Source organism: Acartia tonsa, chromosome 15 (assembly GCF_053477335.1).
Source record: "Acartia tonsa isolate MP-2025a chromosome 15, ASM5347733v1, whole genome shotgun sequence".
In the NCBI taxonomy this organism is placed as follows: Eukaryota; Metazoa; Arthropoda; class Copepoda; order Calanoida; family Acartiidae; genus Acartia; species Acartia tonsa.
Window position 1 is genome coordinate 14948901 of NC_137274.1, and position 13284 is coordinate 14962184.

Sequence of the window (13284 nt, forward strand, 5' to 3'; positions counted from 1 at the left end):
GGTGATATTTAAAATGATTTAAATAAGTTAAAAGCTCATAAACCCAGGTTAAATCTAATTTAATTTTTACGGATAAACTTAATACCTCCAAATTATCAGTCAGTCAATCAGTAATGTTAAGAGCGCAATTAAAGAGTGAGCAAAAAAATGCGTACATTTTTTCTTAGGGCTTTCAGGTATGTGTCATGCTACAGACGGTAAAATTAATATCTAAGGCAATCATAAATGAGTAGGGGAATGTCTTGATCCATAAACAGACGCATACACAATCATAATTTTCAGACAAAAGCTGTGCAAGTAGCTATATTATTTTTGTTGTATTTTAAGAACACTCGAACTTTTCGATATTATGATTTCTCGTATTCATTCGAATCCGGTGGATAGGAACCGGTTCTTATCTATACGAAAAAACTATGTCTAGCATCATATTATAAACGGCTTTCCGCGGATATAGAATGTACAATTATATTTAAGATAAAAACTAGTTTTAATCTTATAATTGTACATTCTATATCCGCGGAAAGCCATTTATAATACGATGAAAGAAATAACTATTTCATGATTAAAAAACTATGTTTATACAAAACTGTTAAAGCACTGGAAAGTATCAAAAAGGAGGGATGGAGGAGACGTGGACAAGAAAGGCCCCCCCCCCCCCCATCCCGAAAAAAGAGATGGATTTAGACGTATTTACAAAAGTAGCACATAAAAACTCCTTTGATGAAGTAATTAAACAAAATGAATTTAAATCAACATTAAGCGTTTTTTTATATATAATGCAGTAGACCATTATGTAGTTGGTTTTTTTGTTAAATTAAGTGTCCAAACTTTAAACCATAATTTGTAATATGCAGAAGTGGTAATTTATGTATCATCATTGGGGATGTACTACATTGCACATCACTTTATCAGTCATTGTTTTATCCCTTTAGATCCATGAGTCCTTTGTCTGAAGCATTTCGGGGGGAAATCTATTTTAAACAAATGCAATGAGCATCAAGTTCATAATTCACTTGGTCCATTGTTCTGCTTGTCATGATACAAAAAACTTGCCACATTTCCATCTATCTACTAAAGTAACAGGATGTTTGTGTGTCTGTGTGTTTGTGTGTTTGTTTGTACCGAAGGATCTCACTAACGATCGGGTTCTCCTTCGGGTAGGTCCCGGGAAGGTTTATAACTATTTTCTTGGGGGGGTGGGACAACCCAAACCCCCCCAAAAAAACTTTTTCTTTTAAAATCTAAAATAAGAAATTGGGTTATCAAATTCCACTCTCCTCTCCTCAAGTGCCCCTAGAGACCTCTAGGGGCGTAGCCGCTAGTTATGTATAAAGTAGTAAGTTTTTTGTCTCTAGCGTTGGATCTCCCTAACCACTGAACCGATATGAAAGCTATACTGAAAAAGCCCTTTACTGATGTAATTTCTGTTTTTGTGAAGATTTCTTCAGTATAAAAATATGATTTAACTCTATACTTCAACAAATCGTAGTATATTTTTATTTAAAATTTCTAGCTATCATGAAATTAAACATGACATAATCGATTCTAAAATTTCCTGTTTGAGAACTAGAAGACATGACGTTGTAAGCCAAGCAACTCTATATGTGATCATCTAGAGAATCCGCTTGTAATTGGATGCAATACTCTAACGCCCACCTTATGGATATAAGGTTAAGTAACAGACATATAACCCTTTTATCGCACGACCTTTGAGAAGTCCCAATTGTGCATGAAAATGTGTTGCGCCTTTTTACGGGCCTAGACATTTCTCCTACTCTTTTTATGTTGTGCACCTGACATAGCAGCAGTAGGAGCAATTTTTAACGTCATAACTGTATAGCGTATTTTATTTTTGAGTCAAAAATATTGTGATGTTTGGATGTGAATATTTTTGTTTATATCAAAGTTCAATTATAATGTTGTAAAATGTTGAAAAAACTTTTTAGAAGCGAAGCTTTTCTATAATTAGGGTTTAAATTTTAAAAATGTTTTCAATATTTCCTCCAATAAGGAGCATAATTGATTGTAATACATCCATGGCGGTCGGACGGCTTTATAACTGTTTTCTTAGGGGGTGGGAAATCCCCAACCCCCCTAAAAAAGTTAAAAATACCCCCCCCAAAAAAAAAAAATTTATAACAAAAATAAAAAAACAAAAATTTTTTTTTTCAAATTTAAACTATGAAAAAATCAAACCTCTTGGGGCAACGCCCCTAAAAGCTAGGGGCGAAGCCGCTAGTAAAAATATAAACAAACTGCTTGTTGTTTTACCACATATGTGAATGCAAAAAGAAGAAAATTTATTTTCAAGTCTTGACTGTTTAGTTTAAGATAATTCTCATAAGTGATAAAGTGTCGTCTGATATCAGATATGTGTTTTAAGAGTTTATCATAAATAACAAGTAATTATCTTAAAAATAAATTTGGGTATAGCCCCTTTCGTGGCAACGCCCCTTAAGAGGCGATTCGTCTTATTTTTAAAATGGCTTTTGATAGGTTATTTAAGGTTAGGTTAGGTTATATTGGGTTAGGTGATTGCCCCTCAGGGTTAGGCAATTGGCCCCGCAGGGGCTAGATATAGGAGAAAAGCTACTGTGAAAAATACGAAGAATCGCCCCTTAAGGAGCGTTGCCACGAAAGGGACTATACACATAAATTTAAATGACAACATCCATAACAGTGAACTCAACAAATCAAATGATCAACCAAAATAGTTGGTAACCTCTCTAAATGAGAAGCTAAATGTAAAGGAGAACCATATCAGTTCAGTGGTTATAGAGATTCTTTAGTACAAATAGACAGATAGAACCCATGTTACTTTTGCATATGGATGACTGCCTTAATTAGGGAGGAAGGGGACATTGGAAATAAATTACACAATTACACTGGTATCCAAAGTTTTATACCCCGTTTTCTTATTCGTTGGCTTTCAAACTTTGAGTAATTTGCATTTTGATTGGATTCTCACAAACATTAACTTTTTAACAAAACAAGGATGACAACATACATAAAAGCGAAGCTTTGAGACTGTAGGACAAACGGACATTAACACTTGTAAAGCGTCAGAACTAAATAATCAGAATATAAATGAATAAGAGACAAAGCAAAATTGTGAGTAAATTTGTTGAAAAACTTCTTGATACAGGATAATGTTTTTGGACCTACTTACATTTTTAGGACTTGATTATAGAGTTGCTTTTAATATTGTACTTTGTTGTCCCAGGAATCAGTATACCAAAATCACATAAAAGGTTGTTATTGAAAAAGTTAGAAAATCAAAATGTTTAAAATGGACGTACGGACATTCTGGTAATGACTATAGAGTTGCTACTCTTTCTAAGTCGTACTTAACTACTACACGAATCATCATGCAACGCTTGAAATCGATAGGGCAATTCTAACAAGCCTAAATTAACAAAAAAAAGCTATCTGTCTTGGACGAACGGACAGACGGACGGTCTGACGTACGGACCGACCCTAATTATAAAAAAGCTTCGCTTTTAAAAATATCATCCTATATAAAATGATACTTAGTAAGCAAAACTTCTCTCCAACCCCTATCGAATATAGTATAGTTTTTAGTAGCAAAGCTACTTTCTAATTCACTATACGTCAGTCCGTCCGTAACTCTATGGGAGAAAAGGGATTTTTTCAACTCCTATTCTAGATAGACAGCTTAAATTTTTATGTTTTAATTAAGTTTACATTTAATTATGTCTTTAATGCTTTCCAATTACCAATATGAATTAAAAGGTTTCATGATTCATTTTATTAAGTTTAAAGTTTAATTTTCATGACACTGATCTATCCATAATTATTGAGCTACATATGTCATCCTTGTACCATTGTCACTAAAAGTCTAACACTAATATTTTTTAGGTTGATTCTTATTTTATAATAACATGGCTTTGGACCCACAATCTCCGTCTGAAGTCATGACTCCAAGTTCCCAGCAACCTCCGACTGAAGTCAAGACTCCGAGTTCCCAGCAACCTCTGTCTGAAGGCATGGCTCCTAGTTCCCAGCAACCTCTGTCTGAAGTCATGACTCCAAGTTCCCAGCAACCTCTGTCTGAAGTCATGACTCCTAGTTCCCAGCAACCTCTGTCTGAAGGCATGGCTCCTAGTTCCCAGCAACCTCTGTCTGAAGTCATGACTCCTAGTTCCCAGCAACCTCTGTCTGAAGTCATGACTCCTAGTTCCCAGCAACCTCTGTCTGAAGACATGGCTCCTAGTTCCCAGCAACCTCCGTTGGAAGACATGGCTCCTAGTTCCCAGCAACCTCTGTCTGAAGTCAAGACTCCTAGTTCCCAGCAACCATCTGGATTCATGACAAAAATGAAATCTCCCATGGTAATCATTTAAAAGAAATCATTATTTAAAAGTAATAGGATTTGTGTCTGAGTAATGAGTGCTGAAGGATCTAGCTGATTCGTTATCCAATATGTGTCGCCATTACTTTGAGGCTTTCATAGAAGGTTTTTAACTTTTTGGGGTAATTTCTATCACCCTTCCAAGAGAAATCGCCCTTTGAAACAAATTATCTACCCCCCCCCCCCCCCCCCCAACCTAACTGATTCCTGTAGTATTAAGATACTAGAGTTGGCTCGATATAATTATCTCCCTATTGGCTAGTTTTCTATATGCATATCTATTTCTCAATAAATCTATTTTCCTCACCCGGCATTACTATCTAAAAGAAAGTAAATATTTAATAATTTAAATGATTTTTAAAAGATTTTTTTTAATTATATTTTTTTCTTTACATTACCATCACCAAAGGGTTAATGATGATGATTACAATTTTAGTTTAATATTTGAACATACAAAATGTCGCCACAATCGAATTCTTTTAAAACATAGTTTTCTTAAATTTATCATATTATAAATTTAAATTTTCTTTTTTATGATTAGAAATTAAATACATCAATATAAGGTAAATAGCAACATGAAATGAAAAAAATGAATTTATTTTTAATAAAGTTAAATAATGGGTCTTATCGTTCTGGGCAATGAGAGTTTATTATGGATTATTGGAGCACTATGAGTTTTAATCATATATTCCTTGGAAAACTTGAGCTCGTTTATAGACTTTTATTTCCTATATAGATCTGACATGGATCTTGAAGCAATTAAGCAGGCCGTTTTGTACATGTGAAAAATTGGAAGATTTCATTAAATAAAAGTAATCGCAAATATACTTAGTAAATGATTAAGAAAGCGTAGCAACTCTATAATCGTTATCAGAAAGTCCAAAGGTCCAATGATAACATGCTGATTTTTTACTTTTTTGACAGCAAATTTTTGTATGTTATATCTGAATTTCTGTGTGTGAAAGATAGAGGGCTATAACTGAGTGACTTTTTAAATATGGGTATGACACATAACTGAGAGTTGAAATTTTTTTAATATCTCCATCCTGGCGGGCCAGAAAACCTGACAGGGTCATCCAGGTAAAAAGCTAAAATATTTTTTCGACTTAAATTTCAGGTTCCAGGTATAATCCTGCAGGTCCTGATCCTCTAGGTCTCCAGAAATCTTTAAAAGCCTCATGTGACCGCAATTTTTGACTTAGAGACTTCAAATTCAAACTTAGGCTTTTCTTACATGTTTACATAACGTATTTAAATTTCATTAAGATCCGCCGCTGTTTTCCCGCCGACAGCGGCGGCTGACAGCTGCCAAGTACAGCTGCGGCCGACTAAATTTATGTTTTGAAATTTCTATTATAAAACTTACATAAAGTTAAACATTTTCTTAAAGATTTTTTTTGTAGAAATTTCAGCCCTCCTTAAATTATAAAAAGATTTCCCCACCACCTAAAAAATATGTCTTTACTTTTTCTTTTTTAATCCAAGATACAAAAAATTAGGTCTTGATCAAACCTCTTGGGGCAAAGCCCCTAGAGGCTATAGGTACATGTCTATCACTTAGCAAAATTTTACCCTAAACCCTGATATTAAGTCAGTTAAAATTTTTGATATCTTTTTAAAATTATTTCAGACAATATTCTTACTGTTGATGTCACTGGCAGATCTTTCCACTGACTTTGCCAAGGTAAATACAGTTACTCAAGAGGCATAAAAACCTGCGATTGTGGGTCACTATGTATCGCATCCACTCGTTAACGAGGTGACAGGTTCAAATCTTAGTCCGACATCCCATCATAACTAAAGACGTTAAATATGGTTCCTACTGCTGCTATGTCAGGTGTGTGATAAAAAAAGGCAAGAGTAGGGGGAATGCCTTGGCCCATAAACAGGCACAACTCACTACCATACACAGTTAGGACTTCTCAGTCAAAGGTCTAATGAATAATATGATTAGGGATGGCAATGGTTGACTAAAGATGTGAAAATAGAGAGTGAACGCGCCAGTTTCAGGTTCTTTGGAGTTTTAGCTTTGGCAGGTAAAATTTATATAAAAAACCAAGGATGACAACATAAATAAAAGTGAAGCCCTGAAACGAAATGACAGACGAATATTAACTTGTGTAGAGTGTCAGAACTGAATATACAAAATATAAATATATAAGTTTTGACAAAATTATAAGTAAATTTGTTGCATAACTTCTTAAATACAGAAAACTGTTTAAGGACTTACTGATATTTTAAGGACTTGATTATAGAGATGCTTCGCTTTAATATTGTTTCTTATTAATATAGGAATCAGTACTCTAAAATCAGATCAATTGGACGATTATATCACATAAAAAATTGTTTTTTTAAAAGTTAGAAACAACATGTTTAAAAAGGACAATTGGTTTCCATACAGGGGCTTGTTCCAGGGAAGATCTTAAAAAAATTTTTTTTTACATTTTTTTATTGTTTAAACTTTTCCTTTTGGGGCTTAACCTATACAGGGTAAGGGAGTTTTCCCAACTTTTTGAAATAGAAAAAATGAAAGAAGAAAATCTAAAAAAAAGGCAAATTTTTATAAAGAATATACAAGTAAAAAAAATTCTGCTGGTAATTTTTCTTGAGGGTGTATCTTGTTTTATTTTCTGAGATAAGAGGGGAGGGGGGGGGGGCTTTTATGCAATAGTGATTATTTGACGGCCCCTAGAGTAAATAATCAGGAGTTAGCAGACGCATGTCTTAAAATTAATTTCTTGTGGCTGTGGCTTATTACAGCCACTTAGCTGATTAATGAGGCTTTTCACTTCCGCAGGTGTATGCTACCAAGCTCAGAATTTGACATTAAGGATTGGGCTTCTTTTGGTTTACAAGAAATTGTATTTTAATTTTCTGTTTTTCTAGGATAATTCTAGAAAATGCTTTTTGTATAGTTACTCAGTAAGATATATAAGTTTTCCGGAATTTAAAAGTTAGGGGGAGATTTGAAATCTTCATCATATTTTGAGGATTTTTTATATAATTCGTTTTTTCTATAATTCTTTATCTAAAAGCGGAAATGCAATTTAAGTTAATTAATTTTGGCATCTGTGATTGGTGAATTTAAAAAATCTGCGCTCTGATTGGATGGCGTACATCATTCAACCAATTAGAGCGCAGGTAGTTTAAAATCCACCTATCCTATTGGTCAAAATTAATTGACTTAAAATGCATTTCCGCTTTTAGATAAAGAATTATACAAAAAACGAATTTTATAAAAAAAAATCCTTAAAATTTGATGCAGATTTCAAATCTCCCCCTAAAAACTTATATATCTTATTACTCAGGCCAAGCTATTTTAAAAATCAATTCTACAAAAATCACGAAACCTTTGAAAGTGTGTGGAATTATTTTTTTTTTCCATGTAATTGAAGAGGGGTGGGTAAGAAGGAAAGGGAAAGGTGAAGGGGGTTATGGGGAAATTTTCATTTAGTATTGTTTGTCAGAATATCATTCCCTTTACCCTGATAATTACTATATTAACAGTATAATTTGGAAATCTATTCCTGTATATGCAACATTACAAAAATAATTTGGTTGTAAAGGGTGTGCAAAAAAATTGCGCTGCTTGTGTTAATAGTAGAAAAATGTTTACTCGCAAGTCAAGTTTTAAGTCAGTTTGGTAATTTTAACACGTAGCTCCCTAACTATATGCAGCAGGGGAATCATTCTTATATTTCCAAAAAATAGACTTCTTAGCGGTTCTAACGATATGCGTAACATTTTTCTATATACTATTAACACAAGCTGCGCAATTTGAATTTTTAAAATCTACGCATTTTTTTGGCACACTACTTATTTTAAGGGAAAAAAGTATGGATTTTGTAATTGTTACATTTACCATTCTTAGAAATCTTTCTCAACCTATTAACGTTTATAATGCTATAAATAATTAATTAATTAAATTTTAGCAAACTGGTTGCCTGGGATTGTTGCAGCAATCCACCTTTTGGAATTCCACAGGTAAAACAATTTTAGGAACATAAGATACTGAACAAAACTCAAATGAATTATTGGGTATAGTCCTTTTGTTGCACCACCTCATGAGGGGCGTTTCATCGTATTTTCACAGTAGTTTTTCACCTATTTCTAGGCTCTAACCCTGCGGTTTAATCATATGACCCAACTTAACATAGCATAAAATAACCTATAAAAAACTAATGGGAAAATATGATGAAACGCCCCTTAAGAGGTGTTGCTATGATGGGACTATACCCGAATTATTTATCAAAATGAATTAGTATAAATTAATATTTTCATCAAAAGATATTATATGATCAAGCGATTGCAAGTGTCTGCAAAAAATGAGTCGTTTGACGTCAATAGATCCATCTCTTTTCCTTTTCCAATTCTCCTTACATTATTACAAAATTTTATGCATGAATCGATAATTTGATATACTGGGTTGGATGTTATAAAAGCTGAAAATACCATTTCTAATTTTTTTTTATTTTTAGGTCTAACTATACTAATCAAGCTAAACATACACAAAGGGTAATTTTTTTATATTTTAAAATCAATAATAATGAAAAAGTTGTTTGTATGGAAATCTTTCAAAATTTTCATTGTACTGTACATAAGAAGTCATTTTGAAATGCCTACAACTTTTTTGTTATTAAAGCTGAAGGCTTCAAATTTGGGGTATTGGATCTACCTGAGGCGTCTTTCAGCAGTTTAAGCGTTGCATTTCTTGGAGGCTTCCTTTAGTAAAAATTAAAAGAGAAAAAGATAAGGAAAGATAATATATGAGAAGGGGGGAAAGAAAAAAGGAGAAATAAGAAAAATGTTAAAATGATCAAGATATACAGATTTTCAACTTTTTCACTTTTTACATAAAATTAAGGAAAATTTTAGTCAAATAAATAACTATTACAATATGCATATAAAAGTAAATCAATAATATAAAATTGCTTATGGAATTATTTGAATGTTTAGCAACAAATCCTGAAGTTTTTCCTGATGATCTTGGTTTGTGTACTACTCTACCCAATATTGCCAACCATAGGTAAAAAATTTAATTTTCTTTATACTGTGTGAGTGTCCCCACTGTAGCCTCAGGGGTTCACGATCACGAGCTAGGTAAACAAACAGACTATTACCACATATTGCAGGTCAGCTTTGCTGATCTGCCTATAACAATAACTAACGGTAATTCCAGTTTGATGTTTATTTGGAAAGGGCAACTTAAATACTAATAGTTTACAACAATATATAATAACACATGGATTAAGGATACACATATAAATAAGAATTACATAGCAAAGATACACATATAAATATACCAATAACATTGATACACCAATTTCATCTCTTGTGTTAATTGAAGAAAAATACAATTAACTACCATAGGGCGTGGGGCTATTCACAATCTGTACTTTATTTGTTAATTATGCATTGTAATTGTTTAGAATTGTCTTAGTTTTAGTGCAATAAACATATCTTTCTTATTTTTTATTGTGTTATTCTCTTATGCGTAGCAACTCTACAAGTTGCTACTTTTAAAGTGATCCATTACTCATAATATAATTAGTCTACATATATAATTTACTTGCAAGATGAATATTTTAACTATCCTCACATTTTCCAACATTGCTACTAAATTACAAACAGTAAAAAAAAGATGATATTTTAATTTCCAAAAACTAGAGCTCTAAACTTATTATTATTATATAGATTGACTCTAGAAAAAGTATTTTTTAGCATCTGCAGCCCATATTTCTCAATAAATTGTTAAAAAATGTAAATGTCCTTGTTCTCTATAGATTTCCACATAAGTAGATATAAAAATATTTCTTACATCAATTAACAGCTGAGATTTTTAGATCTAAAGTTTTGAAAATGTGGCTGAGGAAAAGTATCTTTTCAAGAAAAATGCTTTTTTAAAGTGAAATGACGTGTTTTCTTCATAACTTCAATACTTTTTATAAAACTTATCTAAAGATGTTTCCAAGAAATTATTTCATGCTGAAAACACTTTTTTCACTTGTTCTAAAAGGCATTTTTAGAATAGTGTATACTGTATATTGCAAAAACACCCTTACAGAAATAAATCCTATAAAACATAGTACCAGATTAAAAGTTTACATAAACAGAAATCAAAAACTTTTTATTTTATTAAAATAAGTTAAAAAACAAAAAAGTTACAGCTACAAACTTTCATTAAACCTTTAACAATTTAAATGATTTTTATGTGTCTTTAAGTAATTTGTATAGGTGGGCGGGAATTTATTGGGTCAATGTTGCACTAATCCTTCCGGTCGTAAGCATAAATTTTTATTTAATGTCATATTAACCCTTACAGATCGATATGACCCCCCCCCCCTCTATTTTTTCAATGTCATTTTTTTTGTAGGTAAGATAGAGAGTTGTGACTTCATGACTTTTTAAGTTTAGTAATTATACGTCGGCAATAGTTGATTTTATTAGGATATCTGGTCTGTGTCGGTCGTGGTGTCCGGTCAAAGTCGGTTGGGTAGCACCAAAATTAAAAATAAATTCTAAATAATTCTTAATTTCTACATTATGACTTTGTATATAAGATAGAAACCTAAAATTTTTTTGTTGAATACTGAGATATCAATGACCTTATGAGAAAAGTGGTGTTATGACCGTTTGACCACACCCTGACCGACTTTATGACCGATTTTTGTCCGGCTTTTGGTAAATCCTTGAGCAATAACTAACAGATAAAAATATTAATTGGTGCCGCCAACTGCCGTTTTACCGCCGTAACAGCCGAAAATGGCGGTGTGTCGGTATGTATTTCTTGTATTCCCCGGCAAGTTCGAACCCATTAATCCCTTTTTCCTTACACCAGAATTCCCCAGAGAATGAGTGTGTTACGTGGCATTCCCAACTATCTCCGCGCGTGGCTTGTAAACAAACAAAAGAGACGCTCACTTTTCCTTTGATATTTCCCATGTGAGGAGCCACGTGATTGAAAATAATGTATTGCTTGAATATACATGCGCTCTGATATGTGGAAGATCTCAAATAAGCCTTCCTGCTTAGTTTGACATCATATGTGGTAAGAATTTATCTTTTAATTCTTGAAAATAAGCGTAGAATGGTACAATTTTATGAAGAAATTTAAATCATTAATTTTTCAGCAAATAGACCATTTAACTGCTAAGTTTTGATATACGAATATTTACTTTTATAATGTTGATTATTTTATTCTAAAATTATCAATTTCTGATGCGATTTAATATGATTCGTGCCAATTTTAAGTTTTTTAGAAAATTCATATTTTTTATTAAATTAAAATCACGCAACCTCGATGCTAAAAAATAATAACAATTAATTTTATGTAATTAATTCTTATATTTTTGTTTTAGACTTACTGTTTTCATGGTAATAAATACACATTCGTAAACTTCACTATGTTGGTCATTCGGGAGGCTTCGAGATAAGATTTCGAGAACGGCTAGGCATTGCGTTCCGAAACAATGAAAACAAGACAGAACAGATGCAGCTAAGAAGAATCTGTGAAGTTTTGTGAATGTGTTGGTTGTGATACCTTACCACACATTATTATAGTCATAATCAGTACAGTTAACTTTAGTGACAATCATGGGTCCTAAAAAGAATAAAGGTGGACAATTGGGAAAGCGGCTGCGCCCAGCCGTTGAGGCCCTAACCAGTGAGCTAAGTAGAGTGATGAAGTTGGTCAGTGATACTTCAGAACTTGATGTTAGACATCTCACTAAGGAGTCAATCCTTGTCCACGACAAGTTCGAAACATTCGACAGCATCATGGTCGGTTTTAGCAAGCTTGGTTTGAGAATCCAAGAGCTTGATGAGTTTAGTGACATTTATTCTGATATAGTTACTGTGCAAAAAGACTATAGTGCCTTGAAGGATGCTCTTGATGCTATAGAAGAGCTTAGTGACATTCAAAGTGTTGTTGATTTAGTTGGTGATAATTTGCCTAACCATCAGGCTGAACTATATGATCGATGCTTGAAGATTGTGAAAGTTATTAAAGGGTCATATTTTCCCTTGCCCGATCCAATTATAAACACTTTGTCTGCATTGATGAAACAATTGGCTGAGGTTAAGCTTGAACCTATGAAGCCACCCACGACGACGGCGGGTGCCCCAGCAGCATCGCCATTTGTGTCACCGTTTGGCACACCACAGTTTGCCACCGGTTCTATGTTCACGCCAGGATATATGAATCGTGTTGACGAGCGGCTTCTCCCCTCATTCGACGGCCAGGAAGCATCTTACGTAAGTTTTAAGGACAATTTTAAAAAGCTTACTGTAGGACAGGACCCGTCGTATTTGCAGTTATTGTTGAGCAGTGAGAAGGTCTGTAAAAATAAAGAGCTGAGACTTCAATTAACTCAGATTCAGTCGCATGAATCTCAGTGGGCTTACCTTGACTCGCGTTTCAAGTCTAAGACACGTCAAATGCTCTGCCTTTTCAACCAATGGGAGAAAAAGTCTAAGCCGTCGGACTCCAACCAGATTGTGACTGTGTTAGCAGAGTTCGGTGGTGCAGTTAGCCAGCTGGAGCAGCTGACTAAAGATGATGAAGATGATGAGGTTACCACCAGCCAGTGGTTGACCGTGATCCTCTTGGAGATGTTATCCAAGAAATTGCCTCGAGACTTTCAAGACAAGCTTAATTTGGCATTGGGCTCAATGGACGTCCCAAATGTGCCAAAGTTGATGCAGATTATCGAGGAGCAGAGGGGCGCTATTTTAATGCGGTGCTCGACTGATATGGACACCCCCTCTAAGAAGAAGGGTAATCCTGCGGCAGCAGCTACAGCCGTAGGTAAACCTGGGTCTCCAGCAAAGACCAAGAAGAAACAGCCTTGCCCGTCGGAAGGTTGCAGTTCTGAACACTTGTTGTTTAAGTGTTCCAAGTTTAGGGATCTGTC

At 33.8% G+C, this 13284-nt stretch overlaps 1 protein-coding gene across 1 annotated transcript in view; it reads left to right on the plus strand.

Moving 5' to 3' along the window:
* Positions 1 to 2299: 2299 nt before the first annotated feature.
* LOC145306933 (uncharacterized) overlaps positions 2300 to 13284 on the plus strand; it is a 57425-nt gene continuing 46440 nt past the window's right edge. The window contains exons 1-7 of the mRNA XM_080149272.1: positions 2300 to 2402; positions 3880 to 4352; positions 6003 to 6056; positions 6327 to 6408; positions 8305 to 8356; positions 8851 to 8887; positions 9329 to 9398. Coding sequence (XP_080005398.1) covers positions 3903 to 4352; positions 6003 to 6056; positions 6327 to 6408; positions 8305 to 8356; positions 8851 to 8887; positions 9329 to 9398 — 745 coding nt within the window. The 5' untranslated portion in view covers positions 2300 to 2402; positions 3880 to 3902. The remainder of the gene's footprint in view (positions 2403 to 3879; positions 4353 to 6002; positions 6057 to 6326; positions 6409 to 8304; positions 8357 to 8850; positions 8888 to 9328; positions 9399 to 13284) is intronic.